This window comes from Caloenas nicobarica, chromosome 4, assembly GCF_036013445.1.
Source record: "Caloenas nicobarica isolate bCalNic1 chromosome 4, bCalNic1.hap1, whole genome shotgun sequence".
NCBI lineage: Eukaryota > Metazoa > Chordata > Aves > Columbiformes > Columbidae > Caloenas > Caloenas nicobarica.
The window spans coordinates 5841751-5864318 of NC_088248.1; the positions used below are offsets into that span (position 1 = coordinate 5841751).

Sequence of the window (22568 nt, forward strand, 5' to 3'; positions counted from 1 at the left end):
TTCTGACCTTCAAAAATAACAATGATTTTTAAATTGTCTGAGGCTTTTTATGCCAATCTGATAACAGCAGAAAACAACAGCACAAAAAATATTATAAAAGAACGCTCTTCTGCATAACAGCGCTGATAGGCATTAGCTGCATAGCCACTCCATCAATTATTGATCATGTACCACACTATTTCTTTCATGATTTTGACTAAAATTCATGATGGGCTAAACAAGGTCACAGTTATCCAAACTCAAAGATTATGCTTTCTGACCATCCAAAATCTCTCAAACTTCACTCATATTCTGAGATACACTAAGAACAAGTATCATTTGCCTTCAGATAGTCCTCTTGATCTCCTTTGAAACAAGTAATTCTGCCAAAGTTTTTATTTATTTAACACCATTAACTGCCATTTTGCAATTCCATCTAGATGTTGCTGGAAGAGACATTTCTACATCAGTGTAAAAGAAAGACATCAACCAAACTGCAGTAATATTTATTAATCATATTTATTCCACATTTTCCCATCCTTACCTTATGTTGACTCTGTTCCTGCTTTGATTCCACTCTGATTCCAGAACACCGAAAAAACTGATGGATTTTTCTTGTATTGTTGGCCCAAGATGCCTCTCAGATAACTATTAAATCCCTTTATCAATGTCTGCATTTTCTGTTAAGATTTGTGACTATCATTTTTCCCATTTATTTTATATAACCTATAAACATTGGAACATACATATTTTGAGTACTTCCATGTTTTCTTTCAACTAGGACAAGTTTTGAATCAGAAAAGCCCTCCTGTGCAACTGCAGTCAGTTGTTTTGCTGACCTAATAAAACGTGCAAGCAACTTCCATTTATCATTTCCATTTCATCTCGAAGTTTTCCCTCTTGCTCGGGAGAATGTCAGTTTTGGTTAAGACCCAATTCAAAAGGCACCAGAGACCGCTGAGCATCAGTCACTACGCTCATCTCTTTGCCCATTAAAACTGTGATCGCTGCAAGAAAACCGCCCCCAGTTCCAAGTTCTGAGTGACCAAAGGAACGTGCAGCCGCTCTCCCCGCACAGCAAACAAAACCCACCTGGTGCTTTTGCTACCAAGATGGACATCACCAGTAGAGCTTGTCCAAACACCAACTGTGAAGTGCTAATTCTGCTAGGTGCTCTGCAAGGAAACTAATGCTTTCTTGGACGGTGAGAGGATCCTCGGGGAACCCCAGCAAGATCGTGGCTGCATTTCAAACCGCATCGGACAGATGAGAGCGATGTCCAGCGACCTGTCCAAGGCATGGTTGGGTGACCTGGATTTCCTGACTGCCAAACCCTCAGGCTTTCAGCTCCACGGGCTCCAGCAGCCCCCCATGCTGAAGCAAGCCTGCTTTCTTTCTATCAAATGCCAAAGTGAGACGACATTTCCACGGGAAACCTAGACATTTTAAAAACGATGTACTCAAACACAGGACAGTGAAGCACCATTACTTTGTATGGACTAAGGAGTTCAGTGTGCCACCAGATCTAACCATGGGGAACTCCTACAGAGAGATGTGAAATTAAGCTGAGGTTTTCCTTTGTTGGAAGGAGAGGAGGATCGGTATGGAGCACAGGGCCACTCGTGAGGAACGCCAGGAGGTAACGCAGCAGCTGTGCAGCAATGTCTGAGTGAGAACAGCAGCCCCCACACTCTGCAGCTAAGAGAGAAAAAACAGTCACTTGTAACTCTTTGGTCTTTGCACACAACCATTTTTCTTCTGTACCGCCCTCTCTTTGCACCTACGGTCAACTCTTCTCACTGTTCCATTTCCCACAGCACGTATATCTCATACGGTGCCACATTACGCAGGATCCCATGCGGCAGCAAAGAGCTTGTGACCGCACCTGCAGCGCTCTGGAAGAGGCAAAGCTAGATGCAGAGCTCTCAAGGTTGTTGCTCAATGTTGCATGAGAAGAGAGAAGAAAAGTCTTGTCCTCAATTCTCCTTTCAGACAGGGAGCAGATCTGCCCAGGTTTCCAGCCTGTCTTGCAGGAGGGATCAGGACACCTGGCAGAGCAACAGCCTGGAAGGGTAGGACTAGTGCTCTCCCAATTTGGGTGTAGATAGATAAAGGCACTCCAAGTGGGGGCACACCCATGGGGGTGGGGGCAGCTCCACTCCCTTGCTGTTATCCTAAGATGAATTTCCACTTACGGCATAGCGAAACTGGAAAAAAAAATAGATTTTTACAACCATAGACTGGAGGTGCATATTTGTGTTGCCTCTTAGGATGAATTCACAACCCAGTAAGTCATCTCATGTGAACTGGAGAAGTCGGGCCAGCTCTCTTGCACCAACTCACCCCTCCCATTTTATACATGGGATATATTTTTCCCCGTTACCTGAGAAAGCCTTACTTTCAACACACGACATATATTATATGCAAGTTTTGCTTTTGGTATCTTTACATTGAACCAGCAATTAAAATTAACATGACAGGAACAGACAGTATGCTCTCCAGTTAGCTCAAACTGTACGTCACACTTCAACTTTAGCTAAATTCTTCTGATTTTTTTTTTCCTCTTCCTTTTCCACTCCTTATCGAGAAGGAAACAAAGTATCCTCAGGCAACATCCAGCAAAGAGGTCAAGGTCAGTGACTTCGCTAGTTCTTCAACACTGGTATGTTCCCAAGGATAAAACACAACCACTTTCTTCTTTTCGGTCATGAGGAAACCATTGTCACTAAATCTGCCTTTTATACTCCCCACGTCCAGAGAAACAAAAGGAGCAATTGTGGTGGTCTGAAGAGCAAATACGTATGTGTCATCTCGTTGCGATACAGAGGCCTGGAAAAGAAATAAATTTTAAAAACCCCAAATAAATAAAATATACGTGTTAAATAACCACCCAGTTAGTTACACCCAAATTGGGAAAGACCTGCATGTCAGTAAAACAGCCTGAACAACTACATTTGATCAAAATTACTATTCTCTTCTGGAGCAAAAGGTCAAACCAACAGGATTCATATGTAAGAACTATTGAAAAACTAAAAGTGTTATTATCGCCTTCCTACAGAATACTACAAATTGTAGAAAAATGCCATGACATGTTTTGATTCTACCATCTTCTTATGAAAATAACCAAATGAATGGTAATCTGACTTGTACCTAGTGCTGGTATCCCCTGCTTACTGCAGTGAAAGAGATTTGTACTTTCACCAACACACTTCACTCAACCTACAAATTCCCAACTACTAAAGTAGCTGGCCTTCTCAATTACATTCAGTTATAGAAATACACAAGAAGCAGAAGGTGGTAAAAACCATAGTAGCACAGGAGGCCACCGAAGTCCTTACACTACACTTAAAAGGCAGCGATGTTGTGAAATATCAGGACGAGGTATAATGTTTTATATTAAGTTCCATCAGTAGTCAATCACAGAGAGGCTTAAAATCACAACCAGGATGCATTTTCACACAGCACTCTCCATTTGCCATCATGAAATACGCTACATCATTTTCAAATACCAATTAACTATATATAAAAAGCAGACAAATTATGTTAAGTGCAGAAAACACATCCTGCTTACAAGACAGACAGCACTATTTATTTTTATGAAAAAGCACACGTCATTTACATCTTTTGTTTTCTGAAGAAACACTGAAGTCTTCATGTTTTGTTAAAAGCAATGTTATGAAAAGTAGCACTTGGATTAGCAATGCATTTGAAAGGCTAGTTAGTTTATTAGTGACTATGTATAGAAGCACCAGCTCCTCACAAACCAGAATGTTTTTTAAAATAACAGTGGCATACTTTCTTAAAATAACCACTTTGCATTTATCCTCGCTAGCTATCCTTCTCAGTTAGTGCTTTGGAGACAACGCAGCTATGGGAAAAAGGAGTGAAATTTCCCAATGATGCTCCAGTTGCAGAGCTTTTATTATCGATGATGTCATCCACAAAAAACCCAGCAGGACTCAGACTCCAGACTGTGCTACCAGCTGAAAAAAAAAAAACAAAACCAGGCTGATTTCTTTCCTTTGTATACTCAGGAGGCAGACTGTGCTGCCATGGAAGAGATAAGAAGGGAAAATCTGGCCCATTTTCTTTTTGTAAAGTAATTATGCTGGTCCAGATTCAAAGAGATTGAAGACCTCTATCTCCCGCCTTGTTTAGTTTAGCTCTAAAGAGCAAAGCTGCAGTCTGGAAGCCAAATATGAAAACACACAGGTCCTCATCCAGCCAATCTGCTCATTAAGAATTTTGCAATAAGATTTACATAGTAAGAAGTAAGGTTTAACAAAACGTGTGTACACACACACACGGAGCATGTTTGCGCTCTGTATACAGAGCATGCTTGCCAGGAGCGGAAGAAATCCAGGGAAAAAGCAGCAAATAGGCTCAATGACAGTGATCCAACACTGATGCTTTCTGTGCCTGTTCAGAAGACGGACACACTTGCCAGATATTAAGAAATAATCACTATTATGCAAATCCGAACCTGTAGCTGGAAGGCAGGGATTTGCAGCAAGAGGAAAGGAACATGCAATATTGCGTGTTAGCAATGGTACACGGGCACTTCAAGAGGAAATATTGGTGACAATAATGCACTCCACACTCCATTGAATTAGTGTGACCCAGTACTGACATACAGTACTGTCTGCAAGCCAAAACACCTGCCATGATGCTATTTGCTATCTAGGGACAAAACGAATGAAAGGAGCAATGCCACAGCAGTCAGGTAAAAGACAATAAAAACAAATGAAATGAAGACTTCATTATTTAAGACAAAAAAAAAAAAATCCAAGCACAAAAAGCCAAAACACCACACGCCAAACCACCAGTGTTATTTAGATATGCATAAAGTGACAAAGAAAAAATATGATTTTGAACTCAATGTGGAAGCTAGAATCGCAACAGCTAAGGAAAAAGAACATTCAGTGCAATCAGACACTGCATAGCAGGCAAACAACTCAAACCAGTAAGATTAGCAAAACCACACACAGTAATTTAGCGTTGTCGATGCTTACACTAAGCTGGGCCTTTTCTAATCCTACGGCATCCTTCAGTGACGAAAGGAAGTGATGGTTCCTAGGGCTCTGGAGCCCACTTTCTCCCACAAGCCAGAAAGTAACAACGCAGCTTTTCCTGGTACAATTTCTGCATCTTTCCAGCAAGTTGTTTATGGACTCCTTGTAGATAGGGACAGCACTTTGTGCTTTAACGGTCACATCTTTGGCCAGGGTGCATACAGGCTCCAAAGAACTCCAGGTGTGCACAACGACCTATCAAGTGTATTGAGAGAGCACAAAGCTTAGAAGAAAAGTTGCACCTGTGAAAACAACCCAGCATCCTGGGTTTCAGATCGCTCATTCCAAGAGATGTTCTCCTGACAGGACCAGCTGATTTCCACTTAGCAAGGAACTCCACAAAGATTTAAACAATTGACATGGCATAATAATTAGATCATTATATAAACCTAACAAGAAGTCAGTTTCAAACACTCTGGATCTGTTGTTCTTGACCTGCAAGGCTTTTTGATTTCTCCAGGCTCCTTGAGAGGATGGGGCTGCCAATTCCTGCCACGGGAGTGCTGGGAAATGGAATTACTAAGTGAATAATTTGTTGAGTCCTTTTCCTCCCCTCCCTCATTAAAAAAGTCAAACAAAGGATTTTCTTGCGATTGCTCAGTGTTATCTGATGCAATCCAACTGGGTAATCTAGAGCTTCTGCACAGTCACTGTTAAAGAGAAGCAAGCTGCATCATCTTAAAAGGGATTATGGAAGTGATATTATTAAAATAAAATATGCGTTCTCAGAGATCACGCGTGCATTATGAATGCACTCTTTCATTTTACAAAAAAAGCAGCATAATTTGGAAGATAAGCACTTAATGAGAATTACGGCATTCTGTCTCTTCATACATATTAGGTTGTTTGTGAACTTAACAGGGGTCTGCAATGAGCTACAGATCTGAACTCTTTTGAAAAGCTTAAAGTTCCAGATTTTCTTGAAGTGCAAAATACATAATTTATCAGAACCACCCTATTGCAAATGCTTCTCTGACATTATCAGAAAAATCTGAATTTAAGACTGTTATAATAACCCAGACCAGAAACAAACCATCTCAGTAAATGCAGTCCTACTCCAAGAACTAACCAGCCAGAAATTGGAACCATTTTCTCTACCGGAGGTTGTCTGCTGCCAAAAAATCTCTCCAGAGCAGAAATAAGAGCAGATTCTTTTACAAACTACTAACCTTATAAATCTGAAAATTCATTGTAGCCCACCAGAAAGAGCAGTGAACTAGGAACTGGCACACTCAAACTACTAGTTCCAAAACTACCACCAAATCATTGCAGGTTCACTATTTTTCCATCCTTCCCAACCTTTTCACACGGGACGTGCTTTATGTCAGGAATTGCATCTTGCAGTGCAAAACGGCCCCTCAATTCGCTTGGGATATGGTTGCCATATGATTAATGGCAACAAAACATAACAAATCAAAAAGCAAAACCATGTTCTATGGGACAACTCAGCAGCCCAAATACTGCCTAAGAAATCCTATCTGTTTCTATAGCATTACAAGTAAACCGTTAAGGCATCAATTGTAAAATGGTGACATTGCATAGGTGACCTTGCAATTAAAGTACACCTAGATGTTCTGTTGATATTTCAGAAAATAATCTAGTTCTTCTTCCCAAAGCAGTGTAGTTTGAGTACTGGCAAGCAATGGTCCAATCCTTTTTTTCCCCCCACTTAGTCAGTTAACCCAGTTCCAACACCCAGGGAACAGTTTTGTTAAGTAGTGAGGTACCATTTTTCAAACTTTGTTCTATTTAACCGTCAATCCCTTTAAGATTTAAGCAGAACAGTTAACTTCAGGCCTATACATACGGGCTGTAAGAAAGGCCATTAATTCCTTGTTCTGTGAAGCAGTGCACGCTACTCTAAAGAACAGCATTGTCTAAGAAGGTTAAAGACAAGAATTGTACCTTGTGTTTGAGCAAGGACTTACTGAAGCTTGTCTATACAAAGATGTGCTCATTTCAGCTTCTCGCGTTCATGCAGGGAGGACACAACGGTGGACAGAGAGGTGTCACGTACCCTCAAAGTCAGCTTGTGGTCCACATGAAGATCTGAGACACCGTAGATGTACAATACACCTTTATCTTCATAGGCCACAGGCAGCAGGGGTGCAAAGAAGTTCTGGGCAAAATAATGAAGGAGTTTCCACTTGCCACCGTACTCTGAAAAGGGTTAAAAGGAAGAAACATTCAGACTGAATCCAAGATTGCCTTGGCATACAATCCCTTCCTGCACTGAGGTTTCAGTGCCTGGTGACTTTAATTCTTCCCTCAGCTTAATTTACATGATGAAAATCTAGGCCTGAACTGAAATGAAAATGAAATATGAAAATGAATAATGCAATTGAAGCAGAGCAGCTTCTGTTACTCAGTGTAATGTAAAATCCTCTTTCTCTTCGAATGGGCCTTACCCTCAATTTCTGCTGTGCTCTGATTTCCAACTGGATTATGTAGCCACATTGCAGTGGTTACTGGAGGGAAAAAGGGAAGGTTTGCTACCTAGGCAGCAGATACAGAGATCCTCAAGAAACCCGTGCAGTGGAGAAAACAACTCAGACTAAACTTGGCATTTACACTTCTGCAGGGAATAACAAACAAACAAACAAATCAATAAAAAGGCAAACAAACCACACACCAAGTTTGTACCATTTCAAAACTCATCCTAGGGTTCAACTACTACAGCTATTGTTTTGGGATGTTTGCAAACATAACCAGTCTGCTTACCTCAGATCAGCTTTTTAAGGTTGGTATTTCCCTTCCCAAAAAGCCCAGAGCCAATTTGAAGAACAAAGCTCAACTGCTGCAGCAGTTTCACACAGGAAGGGTCTTCCAAAGAAGACTTTTCCAGCAATAGGATCTTGGTAAAGCAGTTGTCAAATTAACTTCAGACAGCACATAAAACTGAAGCTCACTGATAAAAAAGCCACATTCTTCATCTCATCTGCTGTCTTGATTTTCTTAAGACCAGAGTCACATTTCTTGATTTAAAAATAGGCAAGTTGCTTATAAAACACTCCCCTTGCCCAAAAATGGATGTAAGAAATTTAGAGATCATGTAGCTCTCGTGAGAAGTCTCTGGGCTTAAACTTTCCTGTTACAGACACGCATACCCAAAGGCAATAGTCAAAAGTTATTTAAAAACCGCCCTAGGGCAGTTTTCTCCTTCTCCTCCCAGATTTAAATGAATTTTTAAAGAAATCCAAGTTCCCTAGTTTTTTTTCCTGATAATAACACGGGTTCTGCACTCTCTACATTATCAAACTTCAGAACCAGAAACTAAAATTAGCTTTGTAATGAGATCGCAGTACCCTTTTTTCTGACTGTTCCCTGAAGCCTTCTATGAACTGATAGCGGGAGCGAGAACAAACAGTTCCCCCTTGAACAGATTTTAAATTAATCACTTCACACTACTAAACGCAACCTGAGAAACACGCTGCTAGTTCTTTCCTCACCTGTCGCATGAGTGGTTTCAAGCCCACCAAGGGCTCTAAATATTTAACCTGCAATAAAGGCCAGTTCTCTGTTCAAGGGAATCTCGTGACAACCAAGCTGGGCACCTCAAGCTGATGTTTGTGCGGGAGTGAGGTAAATTGCTGTATCACAGCACTCGCTACCAAAACACACTGCTTAGATGCTACAGCATTCGACGTGGCACAACTGGCTCCACTATTAGGCGCTGAGAATCAAAACCTGGTTGTGGCAAAAGCTGTTCAGTTCTGAAGGCAGAAGTACCGTGACAGGAGTGCTGTGTTTTCATTCAATCCCCAGCAAGCATCTTAAAGGCAAGTCAAACGAGAAACGTTTGCTGCCTTCTTCCCTCCTCACTTCGTGAGGAAACATTTCCGCTTTGCTCAGGAAATGATGTAAGCCCGTCCATGGCTCTGTGAAATAAGATTTCAATAAGAAGCACTCACTGGTGTTAATACTGTGCCATCTAACAAGATGCAGAAACGTGGGTTTGAAGTGCAAACAAAACTAATTTCTCCAAAGCTTTGCATAATTTAGCCATTAGCATTTCAAAAATCCCTCTTACCACACTGCCTAATTAAATGAATATTAAACGTTTCCTCATTCCAGTGAGGGACTAGAACAAAACAAAGGGACAGCTGTATCTCTGCTGAGCTTCTTTGCTGTAACTTCAACAACATATGAATAATTCAAGTGTTTGATATATTTTCTACAATGATGTCAGCTCTGTACTTAAAAAGACATTTATGGTCTCCACAATCACTTCATGTATCAATACAACTGTTTTTGCCAAGAGACATTTTTCCAAGCATCTTTTTCTCCTGAGGCACTTAAAGCCTAAGAGCATCAGCCATTGCTAGGATCATAAAAATGAACACTGCGATATTCCGTTTCCCAATACAAGTCTACAAAGTTCAGAAAAGAGGAGCATTATTGTTGGACTGCTACCTTAATATTTCAATAAAACAGCTTGTTTCTTATAGGGGTTTGTCTGCCTTTGTTGGTTGCAGTTACTTTGCTTGGATGATAAGGGGAAAAAAAACCAAACAACAACAACAAAAACCAAACATAACAATAAAAATGGAGGGACACAAACATCTCCCAGAGAAAGAGGGGAAGGATGGGGTGGGCTACTTTTTTTTTTAAAGCAAGGCCAAATGGCATTTTGTTCTAAGGATGGATCATGAACTTCACACTAACTCTTAGCTTTTTCTAGCTCACTCATCATTCTTCAAACATTAAATTCTTAAAAAAAGGTTTTAAAAAAATGAAATATGTGAGAAATAAAGAGAATCTATCCAAGTCCTATATAGCTGCCACAGAACAGATTCTCCGTTTCAAAACTACTTCTAGACAAAGCGTTTGGAACATGAAACAGCCACTTCCCTCATACCACACATTCCTGCCCTATTTCTTACTAACTAAACAACTTATCTCTTTGTATGTCTGATTACTCCATTTTTCTGTCCTAAACTATAAGGAGATACCATGTGCATAACCAGCATATTAGCGGAATGATTTTGTCCCAAAGAGCGATTCACCTCACCTGACACTAAGTTAGGCATCAAATCTCAACTAGTCATCTTCTCCTATAGAGAGCTTCTCAGAACCCATGGTGGGAGGTGTCGTATGAAGTTCTACAAAAATCAAATTCGTCATGGAGAAGATCATCCATCCCACTTGTTAGACAGCTAAAGACACAATTAATCACACTCTGGAGATAACCATCTTTCCCCTAGCTGACTGCAGAAGAAATCTAGATGCCTAGCCTTTACATACCAAATCTTGCCCTGCTCAGAACAGGGTCACAGTTCTGTAGGGTTTTTTTGACAGTGCACTATGGCCTACTAAAGGGGCCAGGGAGAACAAAGATCAACAAAATTTGTTGGAATTATGGAAAACATAATTATACGTGGATGTTCCTTCTTACCCTGCTATCACACTAACTCCCTTTCTGCCCATTCTCACCCAGGGTGGCTGGGTACACACATGCATCTGTACAGCTGAGCCAATAAATAAAATCAGAGATTTGCAGGACAGGCCCTCACGGAAACAGAATTTCTTAGAAGCCTCCAATCTTAAAAGAATTGATCTTTCTAATTTTAAAATAATTAAACTTGTAAAAAAAAGCCAAATTTCTCTGGAAAAACCTAGATATCACACACAGTTTCAGGAAGATCCAGCTCTACACAAGAAAAGCAAGGGTAGTTGAAAGCTGACCTCGCAAGGGGGTTGTGCCCTCAATCTTAACCATGACTGTTCCTAACAGGCAGCTTTGTCTGGCTTCAATGATACTATTTCCCTGGGAGAAATGAGAATACAGCTTAAATGAAAAAAATATATTTTTAAGAAATCAGGAGCTACGTATAATTTTAACTTCTCCAAAGAAAAACCTTACTAAAACAAGGGTAAGAGTAGCTGGCTGCTAAATCTGAACTCAAACAGCAAAGCTTCCAGAGGAAGAGAATTGCTTTGTTCTTTACAGCTCTTCCACTCCCACAGACGATTAGAATGATCCTGAAAAACGCTCTTCTGGAAAGCATTTCTAAAGGATGGACAGAAATGTTGAAAGTTCGCAAAGTTGTCCAAGAGAGAGAGGAGCCATAGTTCTTATCTTGATACTTCCAGATGAGGAAAACAAAACCAGACTGATAGCTGGTGCTTTTTACCAGGCTGACACAAAACTTACCCAAGGAAGCCCATGAAGGTGCCTGCCAAATGTCATTGAGTTGCCAGTACAGAGCTCCCATTGTGTGTCCTTCTCCCTTGACTATTTCGCTTTGACTAAAACGATAGAATTCAGTTTCTGTCTTTATACACTGAGCCTGCATCACCTTGGTTAACAAAGACATAAAAAAAAATTTTTTTTTTTTTTTTTTGTTGTATTGTATTTTCTATTTTATTTAACTTTCAAAGCTTGTGCGTATATATTATGCAACACAGACTTCAACAGCAATGGCACATAACTTTAAACCTGAGTCTTCAAGAGTACACATGTGCTCGAAGGAGATCAGTTCCTAGCAGCTCCCAATAGTAAAGACACAAGCAGTATCTTTAGAGAAACTCTGGAGGGCTTACTTGCTGCCTTCCAGCCAGTGAAGATCACTGGACATCAGGGTCTTCGAAAGGCAAATGAAAGACAAGGGGGAAAAATAAAACGCTAATAAATATATTTTTAAAAATTAATGTCAATAAAAAACCCATGAGTTGCAAAATGGCATCATACTGCACTATCTCCAGTATACATTACCATCATGTTTACGTCCCTATATTCTGAACATGTAACACACATACTCAGTATACAGTCAAAATTGTGCACTGTAAGAGCAACCCTTTTTCACCTGCACTCCCTCTTCTTCTCTCCTTCCCTACCTTGTGTTTAAAAAACATTTTTCAGAATTTTTCATTGGCCAAGTTCTCAAGACAAGCCAAACAGCCTGTTACTTTCTTCAAAGTATATTACTAGGCTGGGGAGGTATTACAAGAAACTCTCAAAATAAAGGAAAAGGTTATTCTTTAGGACAGCTCAAAAGGTAAAGATAACACTTTGAATTAACCACTAGAGCCAAGTTTAGTCTCTTTATCCTCTTTGCTATGCTTACTTTGGTATTCTTACATTGTCTAACCTGTTAATAAGGCCCTGACAAACTTAACCCTGCAGAAACTCTCATAGTTTTTTGAGCCAGGATCCCACCACGCAAGTTTTACTCCTGTTTTCGATTTCACAGCATCACCTATCTTTGTTCTCTTGTCATCAGTGTCTAAAGTTCTCCAGCTGTTTTGTTTCTTATAAAACTTGCCGTCAGCAGCTCTCAAACACTAAAAACTTAGCAAATGTGCAGTTATTCCCATCAAGAGTGTTTCTGAAATTTTTGGAAAACAACCAAAGGTAACAGCACTTTAAACTTGCCTAGGAGCATTAAAAAGTTACTTAATATCATTTAGAAGTCATGCAGAAATCACAAAGAAATAAGCATGAGCTTATGAGTATTGACAGCTGCTGATATTGACGATATCACTGTTACCTGAGTGAGGTAAATCGTATCTTTGAACTTCTTTATGGGATCTGTGCTCTGGGGAAGCTTGAAATGATGCCCCACCAGTTGGAGCATCTGATCATTGCCGTTTTCATGGTGTTGTCGATGGAGAGAAAAATTGCTTGTGTAGGACCAGTCCTCCATGGAGGAAACCTTTTAAAAAACATGAAAGTAAGGGATCAGAATGAAAAGGTGAAATGTGCATTTAATGACCGACAGGATGTTCAGGAACAGATATCTATTACACTCTGCTGACATCATCCAAAACGTTTAAAATTTATAATATATTTCTGCACTGCCTCATGCACTCATGCAGCGATTTTGAATCAATAATACCCTTTGCTTATACTTCCCGTACAAATAAATGAAAGCAGACGTTGCTGTTGAATCCAGAAGAGCAACTTTTGGCTGAATGGCATTTAACTTATTTGTCCTAAGGTTCAGTTTGGCCAAGGGACCTCAGAGGTTTGCTTGTGTTCATAGTAAAACACAAACATCCTAGATTAAGATGAAAGAAAGTCCTCTGGTCAAACACATTTAAGGCATAAGTTTCAGAAGTTAGTAGAGGTAAAAATTAAATAATAGTTAGTTAGTAGGGCTATCAGTTTAATAATAATAACATTATAATAATAATAATAATTTAACCTGCCTCTGAACACAAATGGTCGTGAAACTTTTTTTTTTTTCAACTAAGGACAACAATGCAGCATAGCTCATACACTTATTATTGTCAAACTTTCATTTTAATCACAATTTCTGTAAAATCTTTTTATTTAAATTTAGTCCTTTTTAGGCTGGATTTAATAATTTCCATTGGTATTAATATGGATGAATGCACTGATTATGTCTCAGATAATATACTTCACCCAGCAAATTGAAAGGAACATTCTGACTTGTTTGCATGAGTATCAATGTGATATTCAATTCCCTCTGAACAAATGAACAAACAGCATGATATGTCTCTGCTCCAACTAGATAAGTAAGATAGAATATATCACATCTAAATTTAATGGAAGACAGAACCAAATCCTTTTACATGCAATACATAAAGAAAAAAATTATTTAAGAGAAATTGGTAAAAATGGTAAGAATCAATATACTTTAGAATTCAGCACAATTCAGCATTGGTCATGTTTCTTCTGTTTCTAAATGAACACATATCCTTAGACACAGCAAATGGAAATAGCTGTTAGGTAATAATTACTAAGCTATATATTAAAAAGAATTAATATTAAAATTTATAGTTTCATAACAGTCTCTCATCTAATCTTGGCTCCTCAAGGTAAATACATTGAACACTGAGGAGGGAAACAGCCCACAGCTCTGTCCCACGTGTGCCATACCACGCCTGACAATGCCCCATCCCAACTACAGCTCAGATGCTGCAGTTTGTTGGGAAGACGCTTTTTGCCCTCACTAAATGAGAGCAGAGGGGACAAGAAGGTGTGGAAGCCCAGCCTTACCTTTTCGATCGTACTGAAGGAAGGCCAGGATTGAAATCCGTACTCTGAAGCAAAACGAGTTTTAGGATACACTGTCCAGTTCCAGCAGTCACTGCTGTAGTCATAAAAGTGAGTGTCGCCATAATGGGTATCATAAGGGTTCTGGGAGATCCAGCCTTCTTTAACTGACTCCAAGCCATTGGTGGGACTGGATGCAATAAAAGGACGACTCTTATCTTCCTGAGATTTAAAAGCACACCAAAACAAAAACACAACCTGCTCACAAAGTGATTGGCTTTTATCACCTCAATACATAGACCACATTTTGAAGAGAGGTGGAGCGGGGTGGAGGGTGGAGCACATGCCTTTTCCAAATTTCTGCATCACCACCTAGGAGACATCCCACTTTGCGCCCCGACATTCATCATCTTTACTTGCTTAATTAGCTTTTTATTCACGTTCTTGGAGGACAGATAGTGCTTGCGCGGCTGTTCTAAGGGATTCTCTCCTCACATCAAGAGATCTATCTTCATATGCTTCTAAATTCTTAATGAAAGCTATTTAAAGCATGCCTCATGAAAAATAAACTCAAGGAACATTAGTATTTGAGTACTGTGACTTCTTTATGGAAAATCATTTCTTTTGGAGTTTTTTTTACAAAGACATGATTTTCCCCTCTCTAAATATTCACCTAAATTTAACCCTAACAAAAACCCCAGATATTCTGCTCCTAATGCTTGCATGGTAGCATTGCAAGTTACTGTCATTTTGGCTGGCTCTTCATCTTAAGATAGATGAGAGTATAAGAAGGGTTACATTTCAAATTGTTCAGCACTGCCTTTATTTATAGCCTCAGTACATTTAGTGTACTCAATCTTTTAGCAGTACCCTGCAAAGTACTGAAGGAATCCTTTTGCAGGTATAATTCATTTAGCACGCTACTTGTAGCAAAACAGAGGCCTGAGTTAGTTACCAGTTGCAAGTTGCAGCAATTGGCTCAAATACAACAAAGCTCTTAGACATGTGCTCCATTTTAAGAAACAGACCCATTCCCCTCCACCTCTGCTTTTTTTTTTTCAACATTAGTAATTAATAATTAACTGAAACAATTTACTACAGGATATCCTGGATTCCCTGAAGTCTTTAGCTCAAACTTAGAAGCCTTTTAAAGCTATCCAATCCAGTACTGCTAGCAGTTACGCGTTTCCTCAAGCTGGCTTGTATTACACAGACCCTGAAATTATTTAACTGCGTGCTTCCTTCTGGCACTCAAAATAGTTATTCTATGGGTTTCAAGTAGAAGAGGATCCGTCCTGGAGAGCAACACCACACAAGTGAACTGTAACTAAAAGCCGGTATCAAGTCAGAACACCTCACTTTGCTGCACATGTACTGATCACCTAACTCATGCAGCTAATCACAGGAACACCACAGCATATCCTTACAAACAACTCAGTTCCAAAAACCCTGACTGAAATATAGAAATCTAGAACCAAGATGTTAAGCAGGAATATAAGACACCATTACCATTTAGAATACATAACTGCCCTCAAGAGTGGGATCCTTTCCTGCAGGTTCTTTCAAACCTGGCCTCATTTTTATTGTTTCCTTGTATCTCAACTTTTCCAGTAGAAATGTATTCTAAATTCTCAGAGTACAACTACTCTGACAATGCTGGTAGCCTCCAATAACAAGCAATAATACCACTGTCACCTACATACTGAGTGCCTGTCCTAGCACTCAGGAAACTTCAGGTCACAAGCATTGTAACGTGAAATGTATCTCATCCTGAAAAAGACAGAGATTAGACTAAAATTATCATACTCTGAAGCCAGTAAGATCCTGCTATACAAGAGATAACTGAGTAGGAAAATGCTACTAGCATTTTTAGGTTAAAAAACCCCTAATACTCTTGTTGAAGAGGAAAGGTCTAACTGGACAAAACTCTTGCAACATTTTGTTGCTTAGCTAACAGGAGAGTTAAAAATACCTGTGGTCGAAGCATTGCTTGTTAACCACTATACAGTTACACAACAACAATTTGGGATGTTTAAATCAATTTCACTCTACATACACACATAAAAGTCCGTTAAAATCATATTCCAATAAATAATGAAGAACTGCAATACTAGGAGGTAAAATAAAACTACAAAAGCTACACAAAACAGGTAGTGCCAAATCACAGTACACTACATGACAGATTCCAGGTGCTTCTGGTCTGCATGCCCACAGTTTAAATCTTATGTCAAAATATTTTATTTTGCCTTCGTATACTGTAAAATACCACTAATCTGTTTTTCAAAAACACACAATATAATGGCAATCAGGACAATGTTTAGCATAGCTTTTGTTTAACCTACTTAAGCCAAAAAACTTAAGTCAACGAAATCAGAATAAAGGAAATCTGATCATCTAGATTACTTAATTGATGGGCAAGTTGATTTTGTCCACTGGAAGTGAAGGTATTTATGGAGGTATTACAAATAGGAAGGAAAAAAGAAGTGATATCCACTAAATTTTTCAGGTCTTCCTTAAGCTATCACAAACTGTTGGAGACATAAGTAATTTTTTTGTTTGTTTTACTTTGAGGATAAGCCCTGAGTTTAGAGAGCTGTTTACAAGAGCTTGGAAAGTGCAGTTCCTCAATAATGTGCTGGTTTTCATGTCTCAAAAGGATTGATTAAAAAAAAAAAAACACAAACAAAAAACCCAAGTTGCTCAAATTGCAAAAAATAAAATCTTTTGCCAAGCCATATCCCCCTACAGTTTCTTGAGATCACTTACAGCAAGAACTATTTCTTGGATGTTCTTCACATAAAGCATCACGTAGTCTTTGATATAGATTTCTCTGTCAGCATAAGGTATGGAAAACCAGTTGCTTGCAATTGCTGCTTCATTTTCATTGTTTCCACTCCACAGAATAATTGATGGATGGGATTTTAAACGTCTTACCTGAAATACAATGTACTGTTTCAGAAGTCGAGCAAAATTACTTCTCTTAAAAATTAGAAAAGAAAATAACTTCATTACTACTTGAATTACAAGTCTACATGCTTATTACATACGCTGAGCCTATGATTCCTGTTTTTATCTGCACTGTTCACTATTCCCTCAGCTCTCCATCAGGCTCAAACTTCTGTAATACGTGCTTACAGAGGGGTGAACTTTTAATATGCTGACATGTATCCACCATATGCACATGTGTACCTCCACCCTTATCTACTCAGCCACATGGAAAGGGTAAATTCTGTGCTAAGGCACATTGCAATCATTAGAGCTCACTCTCAGTGAATTCTCTGAAAACATCCTTCAGAAGACAGCAGTTTGGACACGAGGAAGGCCTGTACCTCTGCTTGACTGACTACTCTTGCAAGTAAGTTAGCAAGCATTTAGGAAGGTTACATTTTGTGTCTGCTACATAAAGGTACACTAAAACCACTTCCAAATAAGCATTTCTGGAAAGCTAACTAATACAGTTAGTCAATCAAAGCTAGGTAATGGGAAATAGAGCTTCAAAACGTGGACAAAATACCTGATGAGAAACTTCAGCTCTTACAGATTCTAAATAATTCTGGTCAGTTGGATACAGCGCACATGCAAACATAAAATCCTGCCAAATCTACAAGGAAAAGGAAAGAAAAAGAATCTGTTAGCGAACCATCTTACATACTTGAAAAACATATGGCTATTGGGATGCATAACCATTTATTCAGACAGACATTATTTGTGTAAAAAATAATTAAAATGTTCTGTTTGTTTTTCTTTGAAAGAACCACCTGAACAATCACATCCCTCCATGGGGTTCCGTGTGTGCATACTCCACCATGTCTTTCCTCAATATCACAGTTATAAAATATTTACCCTTAGGAATCAGATCCTGACAGCCTTCACTGCTCAGTGGAATATTGCTCAGTAGAGGGAGTTCAGTAGGTTTCAGTGGAATAATTGGAACCCATGTACTGCTCAAACACGAACGTGGGGCAATCTCCAGCTGAACAGAACAATTTTGTATTTACTATTTTGCAGGTGTAACACCAAATCCCCACTGCTTATTAAAAAAAGAGAGAGTAATTCTTCTAACATGGTATCAAACACACTTAACGATGTTCAAATGTACTTGTTAACAAAGCACTTCCATAACGAATGCAAAAACTGATTCAAAAAAAAAGCAAATCCTACCCAGTAAGAGGAGGCAGAAACAAACGAGCTCGTCTAACACCAGTGATCTTTCTCTTAAAAGAAAGATCAGGTAGATACCACTAGAGAACAGTAAGCCTTTCAACTCAACAATGAACTCTATTTGTACCTTGAAGGAAAAAAAAACCCACACAAAAAAGGGGAAAGGAACCCAATGAGATGAGTAAGATCACTTGTTTTACCTGTTCTGTTTTCTAAATTGATGTAACTTATAGTCTCCCAATAGTCTATCCCAAACGTTAACAGAAAGGTCTCTTGAAGGAGCACATTAACCCAAAGGAGTCTGTAGGAGACTATGCTTTTCTGCACGTGGTGCTACATAAACACCAGAGCAGCTCCTCATAAAAATCGCATTTTCCCTGCAGCGAAAACATGCTTTTCCATTACTTTTTTCAGCTTACATTTCCCAAGAAAACTGAAGATAAGGAACAGGACAGTGGGAGGTAACTGATCCATTAATAATTGTTACACTCCTAGCACTGTACCAAAAAAGCAAAGCTACTGCATAAGAATCACTCAGAATCTTCCAGTGACTGTGTAGAGTCAAAACTCTCTATTGAAAGAAACTTTCTCTTGCTGTTTCCCTCAGTGAGCTATCACTGTTTTTCCTTAAGCACAGTTTGACTCTAATGCACCTCTTAAGCCTTTGCAAGACTATCAGAAGAAACAAAACCAAAAGCCTCCAGCATCACCCCCTCCAGAATAAGGGTCTGATTTTCTGCATTTACGAGCTATTTTGGCTGCTAAATAAGACCCAAATCTTGCATTGAGCACTGTACAGGCACAGATCTAAGTGGCCTACTTAGGCGCCTGGTGTCAAAAATGAAAGAACTCTAAGTGCTCAGAAGCCCTGAAAATCAGGGCACTCACTCAGATGACTAAAATAGATGTAACATTTTATTTTTTCAAGCACACACAGCAGAAAGCAGCAAGGTATCTATTCTGTTTCCTCGCTTTTTATGCTGTAGAGAAAGACCAAACACACTACTTTGGATTTTAATACCAGATGCGACTTGGCCTTCACTCACCTAGTCACTGTTTCATCAAAACTTACTAACATGTGCCTCCAAGCTCATCTAATCAAAGGTACTCATCTAGAATTATCATTGTTTGCAGCAGGTGTTCCCCTCACAGCTATATTTATACGCAATTACAGCTTGTTCAAAATGGCCCTTTGGATCAGGCCTTCCACACTTGGCTTCAGGCCAAGTGAAATATTTTTGGTTAAAAAGTTTGAACCAAAAAAAACCCCTCCAAGCCTTTTCAGCTATTGCTATAAAAGAGAAAATACTTTTAAAAGAAATAAAATCTATTTCCACAGCAAATAAGAGCATAACTGCCTTCTTCAGTGTTTCAATAACTTGGAGGTAGCCGAAAACACAGATCTCAAATATAGCAGGCCTTAAATCCTCCTTGAGGTCAGGTTGCAAGGCCTTTGCTCGCAATCTGGGGCACATACTCAAGCACTCAGATTCTTCAGTGGGGCTGTTCTCACATAAGTAAGCCCTAAACACAGGTACAGAAAAAATATTATTTGATCTTGTGAACAACCCCCTTTCCATGCATTACTTGTTTCACAACTATTTGACTGAGTTGCAAGTCCCTGTTGATGTCTACAGTGCTCGTCATTACAGTGTAAACACCATCTTCTTGCATCAAGTGCCATCACTAGTACCAGTTCCTCAGCTATTCATTCCTTCTCTCATCCTTTCCCAAGAGAGTAGGAAATGTAGAACTGGGAGAGAGGTACGGTATACAAAGATGAGAGTTTTGGTCTGAAAAGAGATAGAAGTTAAAGTCACGGTCTTGTTGCTCTAATTTGAGGAAACGTAAAGGAGAGGGAGGGAAAAAGACAATGGGGGAAAAAGGAAGGAGATGAAGGGGAGATCTTGGGCTGGGAAAGGAGGTGGGGATGAGTGAGGAACAGAGTTGTAGCCTCAGTAACAAGAGAAAATACAAGCTGGGGTTCTAATATAAAGTTTCCAAAATATCACTTCCAGTTTCAACAGACAGCCTCGCTAATCAAAACACATTCAAATAAAAAAACCAAACAAACAAAACAAAACAACCCACACCAAACAGGTTCATGTGACTTCTCAGGTTGGTACTCTACCACATGCTTTGGAAAGATGGCTAGAACTTATGTATTAAATCTCTTATTTTGTTCATTTGGAGTAGATTTTTATTTACAAGTTCTTGTCAGTTTTTAAATAAGTGTTCTGTGTCTATTGTTTTTACCATTATTCCTATTTCATCGCAAATATCGTAAAATTCATCTTGTTCATACACTCCTCCTCCCCAAACCCGAAGTGCATTCATGTTAGCATCTGCTGCAGACTTCAAGAGTAGCCATAATCTGCCAAATACAAGAAGAAGATTTATACAAGTTTGGTAAACCTGTATCACTTAGGAGTTTCTAAGGTTATACACAAAAAAAAAACCAAAAGCAAAACCAAAAAACCACCACACAAAACCCAAACATTCATCATTAGCAGGCAATCTAAGACTATAACTCTGATAGAAACCAGACTACTTTGATAGCTTTTAGGCCTGCATGTCTGGACAGAGCTCTCAAAAAGTAATTTTTTTGCAGAAAAATTTACTTGGTCTTGTTAATGCTTATGAAATAGATGGAGTGACACATGCAAGTAAGTGCTTTTACAGAAGTATCAGAAGGACCAGATTTAGAAATACTATATTTTATTAATCAGTTTGCTCTTTTCTCTTTAGATATTACTTTAAATATCACTTGAACTCAAATCCTCATTTAAACTCATTCAGAAATCTATATTCTCTTCCTAAATTCCACAATGCATAGCGAAAAGGTGGGTAGTGAGAGGGCGAAGAGTAGTACCAATGAATGTGTCCCAGACAATAGGATCAGACAGCCTGAGGATCACCCCTAAAAATACCTGAAAGGCCAGTAACCTGTGGACAGCAAACCACCACCTGCCCGTCACTTATTGCACTTATATGTCTTAAACATCACTCAAGCCTATTAATATTAATTAAGCCCTAATTCTGAGGCCTCCAACCCACAACAATTAGTGTCCTACCTTTCAAGGAGTGCCACCTCCCAATGCCACCCTTGATATCAGGAAGAGGAAAGCACGATCCTTTCTCCTTAGAGAACATCAAATGTGGCTTACGTGTCATAGGTCACTCTGTCCTGGAAAGAATCCGCTGGAATCCAGTTTGAGCCTTTGATGAAAATGGGTCGGCCATTGATTCTAAAGTAGAAACTCAGACCTGGTGAACCAGGAATAGGCTCCTGAACAAGTTCCACTGTCCGAAAATAGGCCTGTGAAGACATGAAACTTAGGTTTAAAGCAGACAAAAAATAATTAAAACAAAATAAATGAAGGAAATCATTAAAAAAGGGATTTGACTGAAAAACAAGACCTTAGAATTTGTCAAGGAGTCAAAAGATGCGGTCTCATCTCTAAATTACTGCCTGATTAAAACACACTATAACAGGGCAAAAAAGAGTCCTTCTAATAAACCTGTTCACTTTTTAAGGTTACTATCACATTAAGAGAGAGAGAGAGAAAGTATGCTCAAACAAATGTGCATATGTGCATTTGTATAAATGTAAGAGACAGGTGCCCATTCGCTTGCTGCAGAACTCAGTTTAAAGTCCAGTTGAGGACCAGCAAGAAGAATGCAGTGGTTGCAATACATCGGACACACCATTCAATCTGCAATTTTCTCCTTACAGAAGAAGGCTACAGCAGCTTCAGCCCTGAAATATCTTTTTAATAGGTGTAGCAATTAAAGAGAAAAAGATGTGCACGCAAACACAAACACCAGGTTGGAAGCGAAGGGCCCTCTGGCCACCGCAGCTGTGTTTGAACAGCATGATCAGCAATAACGTTTCAGAGAGACCAGTTCAGCTAAATAACCACTAACTGTGTAAGGCATTAAAGGTCATTCCAGATAAAAGCACATCTCAAGAAGAAGGCAAACTTTTACAGCTGCTCTTTCAGCCTAATATCTCATATTGTGTACTGCAGACGTTGAAAAAAGAAGACACTCCTTCTTTCTGCAGGTGGGAGAAAAGTTCTCAAGAAGTCATTCTGGACATTTTTGGGGACTTTACTTCAGTCAAAGCAACAATGCTGCTCTGAGGGGTATCCTGATTGCACCAACATGAACGCAGTCAATTCCACAGCCAGGAGAGAGCAGTTAGGTGACTGCAATAATACTTTGTGCTGACCCTTCATTTGTAGAGGTGTCTTCCTCACCTGCCATGTTAGGCTCCTGCACAGCTGCAAAGTGTTACAGAAAACATCTCTTTCAGGGAGGCTTGAGACTTCTTTTTCTCCTTCATCCTTGCCCCAGTTCAAGTTATTTAGACCAGAAAGAAAAATCTCTTT

At 39.3% G+C, this 22568-nt stretch overlaps 1 protein-coding gene across 5 annotated transcripts in view; it reads right to left on the minus strand.

Annotated features, from left to right (window-relative positions):
- Window positions 1–22568, minus strand: part of MANBA (mannosidase beta) — a 54395-nt gene that overhangs the window by 7385 nt on the left and 24442 nt on the right. For 3 of the 5 annotated variants that reach the window (XR_010606227.1, XR_010606225.1, XR_010606228.1), the window contains exons 8-17: window positions 21342–21493; window positions 20431–20548; window positions 17528–17614; window positions 16780–16947; window positions 14017–14235; window positions 12542–12706; window positions 11206–11350; window positions 7069–7211; window positions 4992–5246; window positions 524–2808 (exon numbers count right to left, since the gene is read on the minus strand). Coding sequence is in view for 1 of the 5 variants with exons in the window: in XM_065634975.1 (XP_065491047.1) it covers window positions 2584–2808; window positions 4992–5246; window positions 7069–7211; window positions 11206–11350; window positions 12542–12706; window positions 14017–14235; window positions 16780–16947; window positions 17528–17614; window positions 20431–20548; window positions 21342–21493 (1677 nt within the window). In the remaining 4 variants the exon portion in view is untranslated. Of the gene's footprint in view, window positions 1–153; window positions 2809–4991; window positions 5247–7068; window positions 7212–11205; window positions 11351–12541; window positions 12707–14016; window positions 14236–16779; window positions 16948–17527; window positions 17615–20430; window positions 20549–21341; window positions 21494–22568 lie in introns of those variants that run through there. The other 2 variants (XR_010606226.1, XM_065634975.1) reach the window with 2 other exon arrangements.